Source organism: Mastomys coucha, unplaced genomic scaffold (genome assembly GCF_008632895.1).
Source record: "Mastomys coucha isolate ucsf_1 unplaced genomic scaffold, UCSF_Mcou_1 pScaffold15, whole genome shotgun sequence".
In the NCBI taxonomy this organism is placed as follows: Eukaryota; Metazoa; Chordata; class Mammalia; order Rodentia; family Muridae; genus Mastomys; species Mastomys coucha.
Genome location: NW_022196897.1, coordinates 98,336,426 through 98,355,651, shown reverse-complemented (window position 1 = coordinate 98,355,651; position 19,226 = coordinate 98,336,426). Strand labels below are relative to the sequence as shown.

At 43.1% G+C, this 19,226-nt stretch overlaps 1 protein-coding gene and 1 long non-coding RNA gene across 8 annotated transcripts in view; one reads left to right on the top strand and one right to left on the bottom strand.

The window, feature by feature from the left end:
• LOC116090650 overlaps positions 1 to 5,823 on the bottom strand; it is a 19,495-nt gene extending 13,672 nt beyond the window's left edge. Inside the window, exon 1 of the long non-coding RNA XR_004118762.1 lies at positions 1,629 to 5,823. This is a non-coding gene — a long non-coding RNA (uncharacterized LOC116090650). The remainder of the gene's footprint in view (positions 1 to 1,628) is intronic.
• The window catches only part of Ryr3 (ryanodine receptor 3), a 538,051-nt gene continuing 518,956 nt past the window's right edge, over positions 132 to 19,226 (top strand). For all 7 annotated transcript variants that reach the window (XM_031371354.1, XM_031371356.1, XM_031371353.1 and 4 more), the window contains exon 1: positions 132 to 560. In XM_031371354.1, the coding sequence (XP_031227214.1) occupies positions 510 to 560 (51 nt within the window). In that variant the 5' untranslated portion in view covers positions 132 to 509. The remainder of the gene's footprint in view (positions 561 to 19,226) is intronic.

Below are 19,226 nucleotides of genomic sequence, written 5' to 3'. Positions count from 1 at the left end.
CACACACACACACACACCGTGCAAAGTGGACAAATCTAGAGGGTTGTTGCCCAATTTGGGGGCACTGAATCTAAGCAACTGGCCTTTGTGTACGAGCCATCTTCCTGTCGCCGCGGGGCGCGCGTCTCCACCGAATGTGCGGTGCCGTGCGGTGCGGGGGAGGTTCCACGGCTCCGGCCCGGGTCCCTCGCTCTGCCCCACACCCGCCCGGCGCGCGCCGCGCTGCGCTGTCCGCGGAGTCCGTGGCTGCCGCGCACTTGGCTGGGGCGAGAGGAGAGAGGGGTGGGCGGGCTGCTCGCCTGGCATTGGCGCTCTGCAGTGCAGTCAAGTGTTAGCCCAGCTCCCTATATGGTCGGGGATTAGCTCGGCGCTGCTGAGGCTGAGCGAGGAGCGGGAGGAGGAGGACGAGGAGGAGGAGGAGGAGAAAGAGCCGCGGCAGAGCGGCAGTCAGCGCACGCCGCACGCCGCTGCCTAGGGGAAACAGAGGCGCCGAGCACGCCCCGGGAGCCATGGCCGAAGCGGGAGAAGGAGGCGAGGATGAGATCCAGTTCCTGCGGACTGTGAGTCTCGGCGGCCGGGCGGGCGAGGCGGCGGGCAGGTGGGGAGGAGCGCGGCGCGGCGAGGAGGGGCTGCGCTGCGCCGCGGTGCGGGGCGCGTTCACCGCACTCGCAGGCTGCAGAGGCGGACCAGCTACCACTCCGCGGGGCGGCGAGGGGCTGAGTGGGAAGCGGCCCCTTCTTCAGCCTTTCCCCGTCCATCCGTGCTGCCACCTCACACTCTCAGGTCTCCCACCCGGGACTGCTCGCTCTCCGGGCAACTCGCTACTTGGTCTGAAACCTTTGATGCCCAAACTTCAAGCTGAGCTGGGCTCCTGATTCCTGGGACCCAGAAGATCAGAGGTGTTCCACGACCGGCCTCCTGTCACCTCCACACTTTTGCCGGGTCCCTCATTCGAGCTGCCTTCGGGCTCCAGGGGACAGCCAAGAAAGGAGCCAATGGGGCAGGGGCGAGAGTGGGGAGCCCGGTCTGGAAACCGGGCGCCTGCTTTTGGTGGCAATACAGGGACCGGTCTGAAGGGAATTCACCCAGTGCCGTTAGTCTTCCCTTCTCTTTAAATCTCTATTCTGCAACTGCTGCTAAGCCTTACTTGACTCACCCGCGGGTGTGTGAGAGCTACTGTTTGTGCTCCAGGCTCCCAAGAACCCTGCAGAAAGGGGAAATCCCGGTCTGTAGCTCCGCGTCATCAGGTCCCCTTCTTGGCACTGGATGGAGGGCAATGCTCCATCTCAGATTTTGGGAGTGGGGTAAAGTCCAGCGCAGCTATGCCTGTCTTCTCCTTGGGGAGTTAACGATTCAAGGTGGACGACCACCTTGAAGGACAGGGGGCAGCGGGTTGCTTCTAGGACTGATTTCAGCCACCTGACCTTGAACAATTCATACAATCCTCTCTACGTAGCCTCAGTTTCCTCTCGTGTAAAATGGAGGCAAATGTAACTAGCATTTCATGGAAGATAATTAAACGAAACAGTGAATTCCATAATATTTTCAAACTGCCAAATGCTTTTGTAAGTGCTAGGTGACTTTATACGAGGTAGGTAGGTCTTGGAGAATTACGATGAAATGCTTACCTTGCACTGTCCTCTTTAAGGGCACCCTGCTTCTTTCTGTTCTGGTCATAGAGGATGACAACTTGGCTATGTCCATCTTTTGGAATGCTCCCTCCCGCTTTGCAGAGTTTCTTTCAAATTCTTTTCAGACCCATCCATACTTCCCTTATCTCTTCTTCAAACATGGTTCCTTGGTCAAGGCTCAGTCTTGGGTCTTGTTTGAGGGATGGAGAAGACCAACCACTCTCCTAATACGTCGGAGAGGCCAGAAGCCCTTCTCCTTTGTCCTGGTTCATCTTTACACTGTACACACCCCACCCATGCTCTCAGGGCCCAGCAAGCTACCTGCTCTTCCCAGAGCTCCTGGGACCCTTTTGCTTTTCCTCCAACAGGTGTCCTCAATAGTGAATGGCTGACAGCACAGGTGCTTCTGGTTTTATGCCCGCCTCAGCCATATTTGTTGTTTGTTTGTTTGTTTATTATTATTAAAAATCTAGGCACAGATAATTGAGGAAATTTTCTTTGGGCAGATTGAGGCAGCTTGAAGATGAGACTCAAGGAGTTAAGGTTAGGAATCCAGAGCCTGACTTCGAGTCTTCGGTCTAGGCTGCTTGTCTTGGCTTCTATAGCCATCTTCCCAGCTTTCTCTGTGCTGGGCGGTAGTGTTGTATTTGAGAACACCTGTAGCCAAGGCTTAACATGCCAGGGGTTGTTTAACTTTGTCTTACCCGGTTTTCTGGAGATCAGAGTAAATGGAACTCTTTTTAAAGCCAATCTAGAGAGTCTGTGGAGTTCCAGCACCCTGATAAATAGTCCTGTTGCAGAGAGCTGAGTATCTGCACAGCTTAGAGGGAGAGCTGGGGTTGCCAGGGGGTGACTCCCAAGTATAGCCACATCAGTTCTTTCTTCATCATAATTACCTGGAATATTTTTTAAGGACTGTGAGGTAGCTTACATGAGGCGGCTTAAGTACTATCTTCATCTTATTTTTGCTTGGAACAGAGAGAAGTACAGGAAATCAAATGACTTGCCTGTGGCTGCTCAGTAAGTTGCTGGTAATTGTCATTATGTAATGTTAAGTTTAACTCGCAATGGAGGCGTGAGGTCTGCTCCAGAGGTTAGAATATTAGGAGCCCATGCAGATGAATTTGACACTGTTCCTCATTAGCCATGAATTAGATGAAACGATTTATTGGAACTCTGAAAACATAAACTTGATCTCTGCACACACACACACACACAAATAAATTGACAGTATCTTTCAGTTTTTCAGAAAGTAAGAATCACTGTGCTCTTCTAGCAGGGTAATTCTTTCACCTGTGAATATATCTGCGTCGTACACAGTATTTCACTTTGAACTCACTTTTACCTTAGCATATTTTTCTTCCATACAAACAGAATCTGCTAGAGCATATTGGCCATGTGTGTGTCAATCACCTTAACATTGCTTTGGACCAGAGGTGACTATTTCACAGTAGAACTGAATCATCCTTTCGTAGCTGTGAACTTTAAAGGATTGCTGTCTTAGAGAGCAGAGGCTTTTAAATCTACCTTCAAAATAAGCTACAGAGTGCCATCCTTCCATGGATACTAATCAAATTGAGGGTGATTATGATGTCATGTGGATCACACCAGTGACAACAGTGAAAGCAGCTAGAATTATCAATGGCACAGAGTGAGCCAGGAGGCAGCCGGCCGAGGTGTATTTGGTGTAGCTTTAGACACGTCTGAATCGATGTTCTATACTCTGGCACTCTTGAAACCCACTGTTTACTAAATAAGAGTGGGTGGACGGCAAGGGCTTTGGAGGTGAAACTCAAAACACTCTTATACTCGCCAAACCTCAGGAAGGTGACAGAACCTCATAGACTCTAGAGTCACTGGAAGCCGCGTCTGTTATGCTGCAGAGAGACAGACAGAAGAATCACCTGATCTGTAAGGCTAGAATTTTCTCTCCCACTGCTGTTGGCAGTGGCATCTTCCTCCTTTCCAATTGCTCCTGCTGACGTAGCCGGTGTCACTGACGTGGTTCTGAGGCTGCTCAGAAGCAGATAAACCTGCCAGCCACTGATCCGAAAACAAGAAGTTATGGCGAGAAGAGTGACAATTACCCTGTCTTCAGACAGTTGGCAGAGTGGCTGACATCAGGAGTGCCAGAGAGATGCAGTTTCCCCATAGACCACAGTAGCCATTTAAAATCACAAAGCCCTGAGCCTCCACTAGCTGCTTACATGACACCACAGACCTCTCCTTCTTAACTTTATTCTGTCATACAGGGACTTACAACAGAACTTGAGATGAGGTAGGCATCCATTTCTATTAAAGATGGGTCACAGGCTGCCTCGTTGAGCCCTCTCTGTAGAAAGTTGGTCTCCTGTGTCCCTGACCTGCTCTTAAACGAGGAAAGGTATTTAGATTGAAAGTCAAGGGCTGCTCCTGTCCATCCATGGTGATTCAGACAGGTTCTTGTATTAGAATTCTACCACTGATGTGAGTTCTGCCCTTCTGGAACTCACACCTCCTGGCTGGAGTGCTGGCGAGCTTTTACCTGGTGGCTTGTGGATGCTAGCTTGCTTCTCTTGTAAGCAGTGTGGATTTACTTCCCAGCTCTTGAAATAAGATACGTTTGCTTAGGATGCCAAGTGGGAAAGATGTGAAAAACATCCTCCCGGAGCTAGAGAACATAATGGGAGCAGAGCTAGAAGGTGGACCCCAGATACCCAGGTGTGGACCTCTGCAGGGCCCACCAGGGGCTCTACTGCCGAATGAGTGAATGAGTGTGAATGTTAAAACTGGCCTCCCGAGGTCTCCACAGGGCTTCTCGACTACACAGCCTCTTCCTCCACAATCTCTCAGAGTTGGTTGGATTCTGTACCAGTGGAGTAGTGTACTTAATACTCTCTTCTTTCCGGCGAAATGCCCCTGGTGGGTGTGAGCAGGAAGCAAGGCCCTTTCTTCCAAGTAATCAAGTTGAGCTGGGAAAACTACTTTCCTTGTGCCTTTTATCTTCTGTGGCCCAAGTGTTCAGGACCAGGGTTGAGCAGAGGTTTTAACTGCTGAGCTTGAGGAAAAGAACTGATGTTTGGCTGCATGCTCGGAGAGGTCCGCCATGAGATGTGGCCCGCGATGAAGAATGAGACCAAGAAACACTTAAGGAAATTGGGATTTTTTTCTAACACGGCTTTAAGTTTATCTTCTAACATTCATATAATGTACAGTAAGGACATTTCTTCAGTTCTTTTGGGCTTCTGAAGGGGGAAAATGTTGAAAGTGAAATGAGTGGGAGAAATTTATCTGGAGAGCAAAATACTCTAATGCTCATTTTGGAAAGTTTGTATTTGAATAGGTTTAGATCCAGCCTTGGCTCTGATTATTTTATGATCATTTGCTCTACTTTATTCCTTGGCTTTCCCTGTGTATTATTGCTACTTAAGGAATGTTCCCGTTAAAGCTACTGACCACATGACTTTTACTGACCTGGTGTCCTTTTCAGTGGTCTTTCTTTCTCCATGTAAGGGGAGGAGGACACCCTACCTCTAGAATACACTACTGCAGCTCCTTCCCCTCAATTTTACACCAGGATAAACCCTTATAAATTGGCTATTTTCATAAGGATACCCTCAATATAAGATTTATCCAGTGGGATTAGAAGACTATAATAAAAAAATTTAATGTAGAGGAATTCTTGTTTCTTCTGTCAGTTCATTCGTGACCTTGAATGAGCCATTTAAGAAAACTGAGAGCTTTTGTTGCTGTTATGTTATTGTTTCACCCTCTGTGGCTTACATTCAGATAGAGTTCTTACATATGGAGATATCTTACATACAGAGATCTTACGTATAGAGATACCTGACAGAGAGAGATAATTATTGTCCGCATCTCTGAAGCCGCCTTACCACTAGGAGAGTCACGAAAAGCAACAGTAATTCCCCAAATGCTCCCAGTGACAGACGCAGGTGCATTTCATAGGGCACGGTCATCGTGTCCGTCCTACAACAGGAACTCAATCCTGCTCGTGATTGGCTCTTGATGGAAAAGTACCAGAGTGTTTCCCCTTTCCCTACCATGCTCGGTGCCTTCAGCCTACCCAGGGAGGGTGTCACCCTGGTACATCTTTGCAATCATGTGACTAGAATGAGCCGGGGCTTCTCCCAAGCTGTCTCTTTAGAGGATACAAAAAGCAGGTTGTGGCACATATAGCCAGGCAGGCTTCTGGGAGTCCAGCTGTGTGACAGAACACTCAGATGCTTATTGTCATCTCAAGAGTGTCACCAAAGCTGCTGGTGTCACAAGCGTACTCCTTGCTCTTTAATCCCACAGCTCTTACCTGTGATGCTTTCCTTCCCAGTCCCCCTCCACTCCCTTTTAAAGCTCATTATTCTTTTCTCTCAGGGACTTACTTTCCTTTAAAGCCAATGTAGCTTCCCCCCACCCCAGGGATTTTGCTGTTTCTTTTATCTGTTATCAAGTTGGGGAGAAGAGGGTCCTTTGCAAAATATTTTGGGGTAGCTGGACGCAGATGCCATTGTGGTGGGCTTAGCCAGCCAGGACTAAGACTGTAGGGTAACCATACTCCCCAGGGCACCATGTTGGTCTTGCTGGTCTTAGGTTGGTGTCCTCATGGACATTCTCTCATTTGGGGTATTTTAGGGACACACTTCCAGCCACTGCAGTTTACCTTGGTTCAGTGAGTTTTGCCCTCACAGCACCTCTTCAGTTCAGAGAGAGTGAAGAACAAGTTCTGGCACCTTACCCTGTATCTATCCTGCTACAGGGATGAGCCTGCTGAGGTGCCAAGTTTTTTTTTTCTTCCTTATGTCATCCCCGATTCCCGGTTGTTTGAAAACAAAGTTCACGTTGGCCTGAGAGGGATGATTCAGTACTCCCATGCAAAAGTGCTACACCCTGCTCCCAACTCCTTCCCTTTTGTAGCTCAGAGCGTGTTATGACTCTATTGTCCTAACTGGGCTATTGTCCTCTAAGACTGACACAGCATTACCGCTAGGCACTGACTCACCAGCCCCTCCTGCTTTCCCTTCTCCATATCCCTAGACAGTACATCCTTCACTAACATAGGGTGATCTTTCTCGGCATGTTTCCCTAGGGGGTAGCAATTATTTCATTCAATGCCCAAGAATAATAAAACGTTCCATCCTAAAAATCAGACTACAATGATACTCAGAAACTACCCTGTCCTCTGGGGTGATAGCTGCTTGCTTTAAAGTATGAAGGAGGCAAGAAGGAACTCTGGAGGCAGAGTTACAGCTGGCAGCGCAGGATCTTACTATCCATCAACACTTTCTGCTGAGGTCACCTTATGGGTGGTTTATGCTGTAGGAAGTAGCCAGTGTGGTAGGGAAGGCAGAGCAGCTGTAATGAAAACGGAGGAACCAAAGTGTTGGCTGATCTCAGTGTCAACATGGCCTGCGTACAAGATCTCTCTCTCTATTGTCTGCATTTGGGGTAAGACATTGTCTCAGGACATTTCCTCTACCAAGAAAACTGAGCTGTGAAATTGTTAGTTCAGCAGGTACCACTACTGATTAGCATCATTAACAGCTGAACAAAGCAAGTTCCCAAAGGAGTAGGAGTTGCACTGGAAGAAGAGAGCATGTAGGAACAGAGCTTAGAGTGGCAAGTGTGTGAGAACAGCACTGGATCTTGGGGAACCCTGAGTAGGATCAGAAGAGTCAAGGTACAGGGATCTGGGCTGTGTGTGTTTGGATGAGTAGAGGGTCTCCATGTCTATTTCAGCTTTTGAGCAGAGTAAAGGAAGCTGACATGAACAGGGTCAGAACTGTCCAGCCTAACTCAGGCATTAGGAAGAACAGCCTTTAGAGTCAGGATTGAAGCTAGTATATACATTATCAAAAATGACTCTGGATTAAAGACAACATTGAGAAAGGAAATCTCAGCTTTTCCTAAGATCACATGGCTCTACATCAAAGTGAGAAGTAAGTATGCATCTTCCCTGAGGTAGAGGAGCGGTGGAGGAATAAATTCCATTGTCAGTCACTGTATTCATTCATCACTGTATTCATTGATGTCTAACTCATTGTAATCCTAAGCAAATGCTCCAGACTCCCCCAAACCAACCCAGAACAGTATTATAGAAAACAGGAGAGTGCTGAGGGGAGACAGGGAAAAAAACTCCCAAAACTTCCTGGAAGGTGGGACAATGTCACCCCGCCAGTTAGGAGGCCTGGCAATACTTCCCTTAACAATTTCACAGTAGAGTTCTCTAATGAGCCTAAGTAAGAGAGCTCATCAGTGGGACCACAGGAAGCAATGGAAATTCTCAATGCCACACACATGTCCATATCATAAGGTCTATTGATCTGAATTCCCGCAGTGTGGTATAGACCAGATCCAGGCTGGATGTGACAGTAGGACAGTAAGAGTGACCTGGATGGCACATTACCACATTGACCCAGAAGCAGACTGGAAGAGATCAGATGGAAATAAGACCTAGAAAAGTTTGAGTCTCTGTTGCAGGCACTCAGAACATGTTTGTGGTTCTTCTTCAGGTCATCCGCTTCTGTCTAGGCTGGGTAACACCCTAAGAATAAACAGCATTAAGGTTTTGAAGAAATCATTTCTTTGCAAGAGATGAAGGATGAAAAACACAAGAGAGAAAACATGGGTCAAATGAGTAACGTTCGAGCCAGAGTGCAGGCTATATTTTACAGTGGTGGTTTTCAACCTGTGGGCCGTGACCCTTTTGTCAAACCTCTGTCTCTAAAATTATTTACATTATGATTCATAAAAGTAACAAAATTACAGTTATAAAGTAGCAATGAAAATAATTTTACAGCGAGGTGTCACCACAACGTGAGGAATTGTAGTAAAGGGTCACAGCATTAGGAAGGCTGAGAACAACTGTTCTAAAGTGTTTCATTTGCTGGATACCTGAAGGGCATCCTTGTCTGTCCTCTCTGAGGATTTTAGTTTACCCATTATAAAGGCATGCTAGAAATTATCACATTTCTGAGTTGCTTCAGAGAATCTGTCTTCTCCAGAGGTTCTCCCTCCCCACCCCACCCCACCCCGCCATGCTGCCCCACCAACCAGATACACATACACAAACACACACATGCAGAGAAAGGGGAGGAGGAGGGAAGAGGAGGGAGGGAGGGAGGGAGAGAGAGAAGGGGGGGGGGCTTAAAAATAACAGTTATTTGGTTGCCTGGAAGACATTTACCTTTGTAAAGCGTTACTATATACATTGTGAAGTCCAGAAACACAAGAATTTTAGTTTAGCCTAATCTGTTCCTTTACACTATAGATTAAAGGAAGCACAAGTTTAACCATTCTGGGGGAATCAAGCAAATACCTAAATGTGTAGATCAGCTTTATTTGCAAAGAAAGGCTGGCCTGCTGCACACATTCCAACAAACAAACAAAATTCTTAACACTACCAGTCAAGCAAAACACATCTGCAGCAGGCTTCAGAGCAGCCTGCCGGTTTGCAGCTGTGGATGAAGCCTCGGAGTCCGTTAGAATGAACACATGCTTCAGGACACATGAATATTTTTATATGAATAGGATTGGGCTCACAACACATATCAAGGTCCTTGGGTAAAATGTTAACATAAAAGATGATGTATCATTTATCACAGTATAAGAGAGAGAGTTGGCAGGCAGACAGATTAATGGGTTTAAGAAGTGATAGATGTTATCATCAAAATGAAGGCAGAGTTTCCTAGCCTTTGAAAAACCCCTTAAAATTGTTCTAGAGATAGATGTAATAAAATTTTAAGTAAGCAAGCTATCTAGTCAATGTTTATTGAGCAACTACTTCCCCCGCTTCTGAATAAGTCCTTGGAGCCACATAGATGAGGAAGATCTTGTAATGGTGAATGGCTGAGAGCATCATGTTAGGAGGATTCTCAGCTGTGTCTTGAATTATCAAGGATAAACTGTTATTTTGGGTGTAACCTTTTGCATGTTAACATGGTGAATTCTGGTTAATGTGTATGACCTTGGGGCACTTAATTTTATACCTGTCTCCTCGTGTGTTAAATGAGGGTGCGAACAGTGCCTGTCACAAAGGGTTGTTGTGAGGATTAAATGAGCTAATCCATGTAAGGTGCTTAGCGCATCACCCGACAGATAGTAAGTCCTCTGTAAATATTAGCTATTAATATTGTCTCAACAAACAGTGCAAACATTGACATTGGTCACATTACCTATTCAAATGTCACTACATATTCATTTTATAGCTGGAAAGTACAGAGACAATCCCCTATGGTTATTTCATGGTCTTGATTCCCAACCTTCTTTTAACTATAAATACAAGCAGGCCTGAAAAATGGAAATGAGATACAGTAGTTGAGCCCTCAGGAGTATAGCTTGTCTGGTTAGTCCTTGAGGGTCTACTTTGCAAAGCTTCTTGATCCAGAAGCCAGTGATTCCTCCCACTGGCAATTTTTATTCATGTCAAAGGATAGGCAACATATTTTGAAGCAATCTCACCCATGGAAGCCTCATTGTCTTGATGGAGGAGATACCTCATCTTTTGTTCAGCTCAGACTTTAATGCAGAATATTGTCTCTCTGGGAATTCATCTTGTTACCTGTGGGATGTAAGACCATGCCAGGAAGTTTGGTAAGGTAGAGCAGGTCAAGACTCGGTGGGCACACATCTGAGGCTTAGTTGACTCCCAGCTTCCTGACTTGGAACATGTGCCATGCTTCTCACATAAAAGAGACGTGACCTGTGCTGGGGCCATTGGGTTCTTCAGACTCTTGGACATCCAAGCACCACTGGGAGTCACAGAAGAGCAGAGAACAGAGTAGGGGGGCCCTTAGGCTGCATCTAACCTAGGGCCTGGGGGGATGGAAAGGGGGGCTCTGGCTAGTCCAAGTAGGGATAGTCCTTGTCTTGACAGCAACAGGCTTGCTGTCAAGTTGTGGCTGGGAGTGCAGAAAGGCCTTCTACTGGAGATTAAACTGTGGCTCTGTAGGCAAAGGCTTTCTTTCTGGCTTCCCACAGTGGATCTTGATGAAAAGAGACAGTCCATGGTTCTAAACAGCTTATTGTCATAGTGGAAAATGGATGCACAAAACCATAGCCCCTTTCTCAGGGTGGGCCTGAGATTAAATACCTTTTGCAGGGAGGAATGCCTGGGAAGGGAAGCTTATGGACTAAGCCTTCCAGGCCTCTAGGTACCTCATTAGCATGGAGAACTCTGTGTTGAGTCTCTGTGACCACGGGTCACGTTTCTTTTGTGTGAGAAGCAGGGCATGTGTTTCATGTCACGAGTCTGAAGGAGCTGGGAGTCACCTAAGACTCAGGTGTGTGTCCACTAAGCCTCCAGGTCTTGACCTTCTCTACCTTACCGAACTTCCTGGCATGGTTTTATATCCCACAGTGACCAACAACATGAAGTCATCGCAAAGACCTGGCTATTCATTACTTCAGTTCTGATCCCCTCTTATCTAACAACCCAATGAAGGAAACTAGAGCCAAGCTTGACTCTTCTTCTATGCTGTAACGAATAGCGTCTTTCCTACAGGCTTGTGCTGAGGGTAGTGGTTCAAACTTCGGATTTATTATTCTCCTTTCTATCTTATTTTAAGAAATTTCTCCTTAACCTCTCTGCTTTCCATATAACTAAATTAGATGGCATTGGCTACTGAAATGTGCAGATATTTACTTTCTTAAAATAATCCAATGTTTAGAGAATGACAAGTGTGGAGGGAGGTCTGGGCAGGGGTAGAATGGTAGTACGCTTTTGTTTTTGTTTTTGATTGTGTAGACTGATTGATGTAATTAACTGAAACTTCTACTTCAATCTAAGAAAGCATGTGCCCAGTATTACCTTGTAGGCTTGACGATTTTGAGTATACAACTGTTTTTTGTGTTCTGATATACTGTTTTATATTTTTACCAGGAGGGTGAATTTGTACAACTTAAAAGTACATATATTTGGAAATTTGGGTTTTATGTATGACAGTATATTTTTAATAAACTTGATATTTTATTGAAAAAAAAAAACCCTCATTGGCTTCTCACTTCACTCATAATTCTGTTTCCAGTAACTATAAACTGAATCAGACAAGTACATGGAAAACATAATTTAAAAAATTAAAATATAATAGTTTGGCTTTTGATTTCCTTAATGAAAGGATGTTTCTTTTGTGGGGAGAGTATTTAATCTTAGTATTTTACAATGTGAGTGGAAAATGTGTAAGGCAAACATGATTACCATCATGTCCGAAACAAGTGCAAAAGAAAACGTACGTTGATGAACTATTTTATCTATTCTAGCTTCAACCCCAGTCTCCCAATCCACAGTTTTGAAAATGATAACTCTTCTACCTACTAGTTACTTTTGCTGTCCCTGTGATAACATCTTTTGACAAAAGTAACTGCAGGGAGAAAGGATTTGTTCTGATTTACAGTTCAAGGTTTCAGTTTATCATGGTGGGACACGATACTAGCAGGGACTTAAGGGAGCTTGCATTGTAGCCAGAGTCAAGAAGCAGAGTCATGTGCAGGCTCACTCTTCTTTTTTATACAGCCTAGAATCCCAGCCTAGAGAGTGGTGCCATCCACAGTGGGCACATCTTCTTACATCAGTTAATCTAATCAAGATTATCCTCCACAGGCTTACCCAGCAGCCCATCTCCCTGGTCATTCTAGATTCGATCACATTGACAATTGAGATTAAGCATTACACCTACAGAGAGGAGTCAAAATGAAATGAAGACATTCCAAGATTCTGTTAAACAAGGCCCCATTGTGTTAGTTTGTCTCCCTTCTCACTGTCTGATGATATTTGAAGATGTTTTCAGCCACATGCTTTATAAATTACTAATGTTCCAAAGATAACAAACATATAAGCGTTGCTACGTGTTATGTGTCCTGCCCAAAGTTCATGTTTTGAATCCTTAATTCAGAATTCATGTGTTGATGATAGTTGAAGACCCTTGGGCAGTACTTGGGGATTATATGAGGTCATGAGAGTCGAGTCCCCTGCATGGTAACAAGGAACAGAGATCTGAACTCACCTGCTCCCTACATGTCTGCGCTAATTTTCCCATTTCAAAAGTTTAAGGAACTACAAAGGCCAGATGCTAACACCAGTGCTCTTGCACTTCTAACCTCCAGATTGTGAGCCAAAATTTTCTGTTGTTCATGGTTTAGAAAGCCTGTGATAGTAGAGGCCTATTGTAGTATCATAAAATAGGCTAGAACATGTTCATTAGAGTTTGGGCAACAATGAGATCTGATTATATATGAATTGAGCTTAGTAGCCTAAATAAATACATTTTCAGTCAAATGTATTTTGTATATGATACATACATATTATATAATAATACAAAATAAATGAATTTATGTTTTGTATACATTTATTTTTGTATGTAAGTATTATCATACTGATTCATCATTAGACGTGATCTCATGCACCTCCTATAATTGACTGTAACTAGTAGGTGTTGCCTAGTCAGGACATTTGTTTCTTTCATTGAACATCTTAGTTCTCTTCTGTTATTGGTCACTATAGTTGATGGTTCTCCAATGGCTTTATGATCAGCGTCTATGCCTCTACCATCTATGGTCTCTAAAAATAGTAGTTAAGTGTTTAAGGTGGTGAGGACATGTGTATGTATTCTGGATCTGTCAGTTTGCTAATTATGACATTTTGACAGTTTTTTCATCTTCTGGAAGAAGGGATACTAAGAAGATCTAATGCTTATAGAAACACAATAAGCACAGCACAGGTGTCAATTTATGAACATGTTTCCTCCTATGTTACTGATTTATGACTTCCTGGGGAAACATGAACAAATATCTATTCACCCCAGATAGGTAGGTCATCAACAAAAGGCCAGAGTAACAATTCACACAAATCAAACTGGAAAACCCAGCAAGTTTGTTGGGCTTAATTGCAGAGCATAGGTGAGGAGTTACTTGTGGGCCCATGACTGGCTCGAGGGCTGCTCCCTTCATCAAGAAGCCCACTCCAGCACTGGTGAGGACTCCCATCAGTTGTGTGCCTGGAACATCCTATACAACTTGTAAGCATCTTGGCTGGTGGGAAAGTCTCTTTTTTTCCCCAAGAGTCATAACTGCTTACATAATCTCCCAGCAGGTGGCGATGGGTTGGGGGTGGGAGGGTTTTGTGAATCTTGTGAGTTTCAGGACTTTCTAGAGACTTCCAAGTCGCTTATACCCCAAGCCTTCAAAGTTTTGTTTACTTTCTGAGTCTTAACAATCCCTCCCTCTAGGATGGAGTGTTCCAATTAAGAGTAAACAGCTACAAACAATTACTGTGTATTGAGATGTAATACACATTTCTGTGGTATGTCCTACCTACTTTTTGGTGGCGAGGAACTCCCTTGCCAAGTCCCAGTATGCATGTTCAGCCCCTGCTTCTGGGAGGCCATCTGTGATTCTGAAGCAGCTGCTTTTCAGTGATATGAGAACTGTTTGCGGGGTACAAAAATACTTAAACTCTTTATTTACTGCAATTTCTAGCCTAATTAATTGAGGAGAGAATCTAAATAGCTCTCCCACCTGTACCCTGGAAGCCGCAGCCACGGGAAACCTGTGGATATGCGGGTGTTTGGGTTTGATTTTCTGACTCTATGCTCCAGCTCATGCTTTAGTCTGTGCCTGACTCTCAGCTCTCTGGTATGTGATATTTCAGTTGATCCCTAGGCTATGCCAAGAGAATGTCACTCATGTTCCCGTCTCAGCGAAGCCTCTAGATACATGTAAGATGACAAATAATTCACCTAGCTGAAGAGGCTCCTGGATCTAGTGCAAACTATATTAATAGAAATTAAAGACAGATTTTTCTAGGGGTTTCAGTGTAATAGAGGATTTAATGATAATCCTTTTCTAACCCAGAGGTTAGGTATATAGTATCCCCCTGAGGCTGTGGAGGTGTTTTTTTTTCCCCAGTGCCTACTGAGGGAGATCAAAGCTAATAGTTTTCTTTTGGAAAAAAAATACATTTATTTATTTATTGTGAGGGAAGTAAGAGGATAGGTTGCCACAGTGAGTTCTTTTCTTCTACCATGTGGGTTCACCCGAGAGCGAACGACGGTTGTCAGGCTTGGCAAGCAAGCACATTTACCTCATGTGCCATTCATGAAGGCGTTTAAAGCTTGATAAAACTTCAGACATAATCGGTGTGTTTGGCATCCACTGATATTTCTAATCAGTAGTTTTTAAATACTTGTATGAAAGGCATATGTTATGGACTAGAGAAATTAAAAGTGAACAAAGTACATAACTTTATTCTCAAAGACTTTAAAGTAGTAAAAGAGCTATGTAGCTAAACAGTTAACTCAAAATGTATTAAATAAACATGTTACATACCCTAAAAGGGATAGGTAATTTTGATGAATGAATCAGGGAAGCTTTGAAATGCCTGGAATGTGAGATCTTTGTGGATTCTATAAGATCTTGGTAGATAGCAAATGGGGTAGAAAAGACATTTAAGATAGAAGAATCACTATAAAAGAAGCCTTAGAGAACAGAAAGTATATGGTGAGGAACTATGAAGACAAGAGTATAGGGGCACATGGAGACTATAGTGAGGGAGTAGATAGGCTAGAAAACTGTTTTGGAAACAGATCAAGATCATCTGATCTCATTTCTTTAAACAATGAAGAACCAGCTAGCATAAATACAGTTCTGTCCTGAAGCTCTAAACATGCTTATGATAATGTATATTGCATAGTTTTAATAAAGCAAATTGTATAGATGGAGATTACATAAGATTGCTTGTTGTATTGATTCCACCAACTCATACTCATATATCTGATGCTTTAAGAATCTAGGTGGTTCTTTAAGGTGAAATTATATGAAAACTGAAGTTGAGTCTTTAGTGATCATGCCTGGCTTTGTGGATGAAAATAAAGGAAGTCTCAGTTGCATCTAACATTTTCTTCATGGCATGGGGTTTGCATAAACTAGGTGGTGATTACCCCTGTGGTTTAGCGCCTTTTCTCCTTGCTATGATAAAATCCCTGACCAAAAGCAGCTTAAGGAACTTGATTCACAGTTCAAGGATACAGTCCACAGTGGTGGAGAAATCATGGTGGCAGGAGCTTGAGGTAGCAGGGCTACAGTGCCACCACAGTCACGGGACAGAGTGGAATGCATGCTGATTTCTAGCTACTTTCTCCCTATGTTTTGCACTCTGAGATACATGCCCACTGACATTTAGCAGGAGTCTTTTCACACCAGGTAGCTAATAACTAGTGACACATAACTAGACCACCCAGCCCAGGTATTTTTCTTCAAGGTGATTCGAGAGCCTGTCAAGTTGACAATACACCACAAGGTTCAAGGTGACAGGAAGTAAGTATGTACTTAGAGCACATGTAAAAGTAGAAACCAGTTAGCACTGAAGAGCTATATACCTACTAAGTGCTGAAAACTCTTGACTATGAAAGTTGAGTATCAGCTACATATCTTAAGCTCATATGTTAGACATGTATTGCCACTGTGCTCCTGCTATATGGACAGATGTCAATGGGACACATTGGCTCTTTACAATAGTCAAGCATAGTGTGGTACAACCACTTTCTCAAAAACACATTATAAACCTACTGTCCTGGCTGAATCTTTCTACCACTTCTCAGATCTTATACTAGGCAAACTGAATTAGAAATTCGAATCGCATTAAATTTGTTTTAAAATTGTCTCAAAATGTACTAAAGATTATGACTGGAAAAGATTGTTAATTATTGTTTTCTAATCTAAATAATCTTGTACTTGATTGTATTGTAAAGTTTTTGGTCCACTGTTGGTAAACTTTCTTCTACAATACTGAGTAGTCTCTGCAGACCACGGGCTCCACCAGCAGAATATTCCCTGTGCTGTGTGCTCTTTGTCTCCTAGAAAGGTTACTCATGCAGCGTGTTCATAGCGATGCTGTTTGGGTTTTGTCAGTATTTTTAAGAATGGATTTGGACAGGACAATGGAGACTTAGCAGATACTATGTTCTAAGAGAGCTTCATCTTAAAAATCAGTCTCCAATGCTTTTAGTCACATGACCACGATTTAACTAGATGTATAGGCAGAGCAGAGCATTCCATGAACAATGCAGATTGTAGCAACACTAAGATTAACTACTTGGGACCACCCTACTCCTAATGTTCTCAGACCTTTTCATCAGTGTTGTGGGTATAGTTGTACAGAATCACATTTCAAATTTAAAGACACTGAAATATTATTTTTCACAGGACATTCTATTTAAAAACACCGACTATGCTTGTAGAGTGTAGTCTTGCTCTGGCATTAGTCCTGCAAATTTGGCCAATGGTTAATTTCATTGCACAGTGAATGTTCTTCTATTGTAGTGACGTGGGCTTTGTTTCTAGGGAGTGTGGTCCTCAAATGACTGTCCCGCTTTTTTGTTTTTTGTTTTTCATGTGATTTTATGAGTGTATCTATTGAGAGAATCTATTTAAAGGCTAGCTTTCAGAATGAAGCTTCTCTGTCCTCTTGTGTATTTTTTCAATAATTAGAGTTAATTAGTCTTTCTAGACTAATATGCTCTGGAGCTTTGAGGAGAGTAGTCTTTGAAACTGACCAATTCTCTTTCATATACCAATTTTAAAAATATTCTTGATGCCTCAGCACTTTAGAATGTACTCACACAGTCAAGAAAGCAAAATAGCCTGTGCTTTTACCTATTGTCTTATAGCTTCTTAATTTGCTGATGTTCCTACAAGGTAGATCACCAGCTAATTCTGCCTTTTAGGGAGATGTAGTGAAGCATAGTTTCCTTTAATTAAGTAATTTTGGGCAGCAAATTAGTTGTTTAACTAGATATAGATTCTTAGGCTCCGTGTTTCATTTGGAAATGACAAAGCCCAGAGTCATTTGCTGTATATACATGTGTGTGTGTGTGTGTGTGTGTGTGTGTGTGTGTGAAGAAAAAGAAAGAACACAAAATGCACAAGAGAAAATCGTGAAACTGGTTTTCAATGAATAAGCCTCAACAAGGAAATTTTCAGATTAAAAAAAAAGTAAAATAAACGTCAAGAAAGTTGCAAGAAATAGTTCTCAACGACAGAATATCTTTCAGAAGGAACAAAAGTTATTCCAGAAAGAAAGAGTTGAAAAGAATAAAACAGGGCTGTATATGGTGGCACACCCTGTTGATTCTAGCACAGGGGATCAATAGGTGAGTTTGATCAATAGGGGATCAATGTGTGAGTTTGAAGCCAGCCTGGTCTATATAGCAAGTTTCAGGCCAGACATACATAGTTACACAGTGAGAGCCTGTATCAAAAAATCAAATTAATAAATAAAACCAAGAATCTACAAATAAACAAAAAGAAATAAGAGCTAGTAAATTAAATTATAACACGATGGTAAGTTAAGAGTATATGAGACAACATAAAGAAGTATAGATTGTAGACACAAACATTAATGTACAAAGTTGTAGATAATAGCCACATATAAAAAGTAGGGGCGGAAGCATTTGAAGAAAAAAGGATTCACAAGCCTGTTTAGTATTGAAGGAAGGCAAAGGTGTTACACTGAGAGTTTAAACATGCAAATTTAAACGTCTGAAGTATTCCAGAAAGAAAGATGAGAGGGAGAGGGAAGAGGGGAGGCAAGGAGAGGGAGAGCAGGAAGAAAGGCTGTAGAGCTTCAAAGCAAATAAAGGAGAAAAAAGCCCGGCATCATTATACAAAAAAGAAGAGGGAAGCCAAACTGTAAAACACCCAGACTACTAATAGCAAGCTTAATGGACTTATCTCTCAGTTAAAGCCAAGATTCTCAGAGTGGATTTGTAAACAAATGAGATAAAACTTTAAAGCATGCTGAATGGGAATACTGCTTATTCACCCAAGTGGCTGAGTTCACCAGGAAGGTATGAAAGATATAATCACCATGTACTGGATGACACAGGACCAAAACAGTTCCTGCTATAGGGGCTGGCAAGCTTTAAAAGGAGAGTAAGCAAACAACATTACTATCACAACTCTGTTCCAACTGTAAGCTTTGAAATGTGAATGTGTGCAACTGTGTTCCCATAATGTTTTGTTGACAAAAAAGAGTCAGTTAACCAATTTAGTCTCTGGCTTCCTTTGCCGACCACTGCCCTAAAGATTGGCATTATGATACAAATGAGAGAAGTTGGAACAAATATACTACTCATGTGTTGCAGGATATTTGGTCACACTGTGAACCCTGAAATCGTGCTGATCACTGATAAAAACAAAAAGTATTTCTAGTTGCTGCATGGCTCAGACTTTAGCCCACATCTTCAATCCCTCTGCCTGGAATACAGCCATGCATTTATCGCACATCTTTAACCCCAAGCAATGAAGGTAAAGGTAGTTTGTAGAAGGAAGCATCCATGTTTGAAAGTGACATCTAATTGACTGGCAGACAAAGTGATGAATCAGAGAAAGATTTGAAGAAATAGGATATGCCCAACTATCATGAGAAGAGAGAGGAAAAAGAGGCTACTTAAGAGAGAGCAGCACACAGAGAAAAAAGAAACAAGTTTTAAGGAAAAAAAGGACAGTTTTAATGGGACACTTAAAAAGAGACAGGTTGGAGAGAGGGAGAGGGAGACAGAGAGAGAGAGAGAGAGAGAGAGAGAGAGAGAGAGAGGAGAGAGAGAGGAGAGA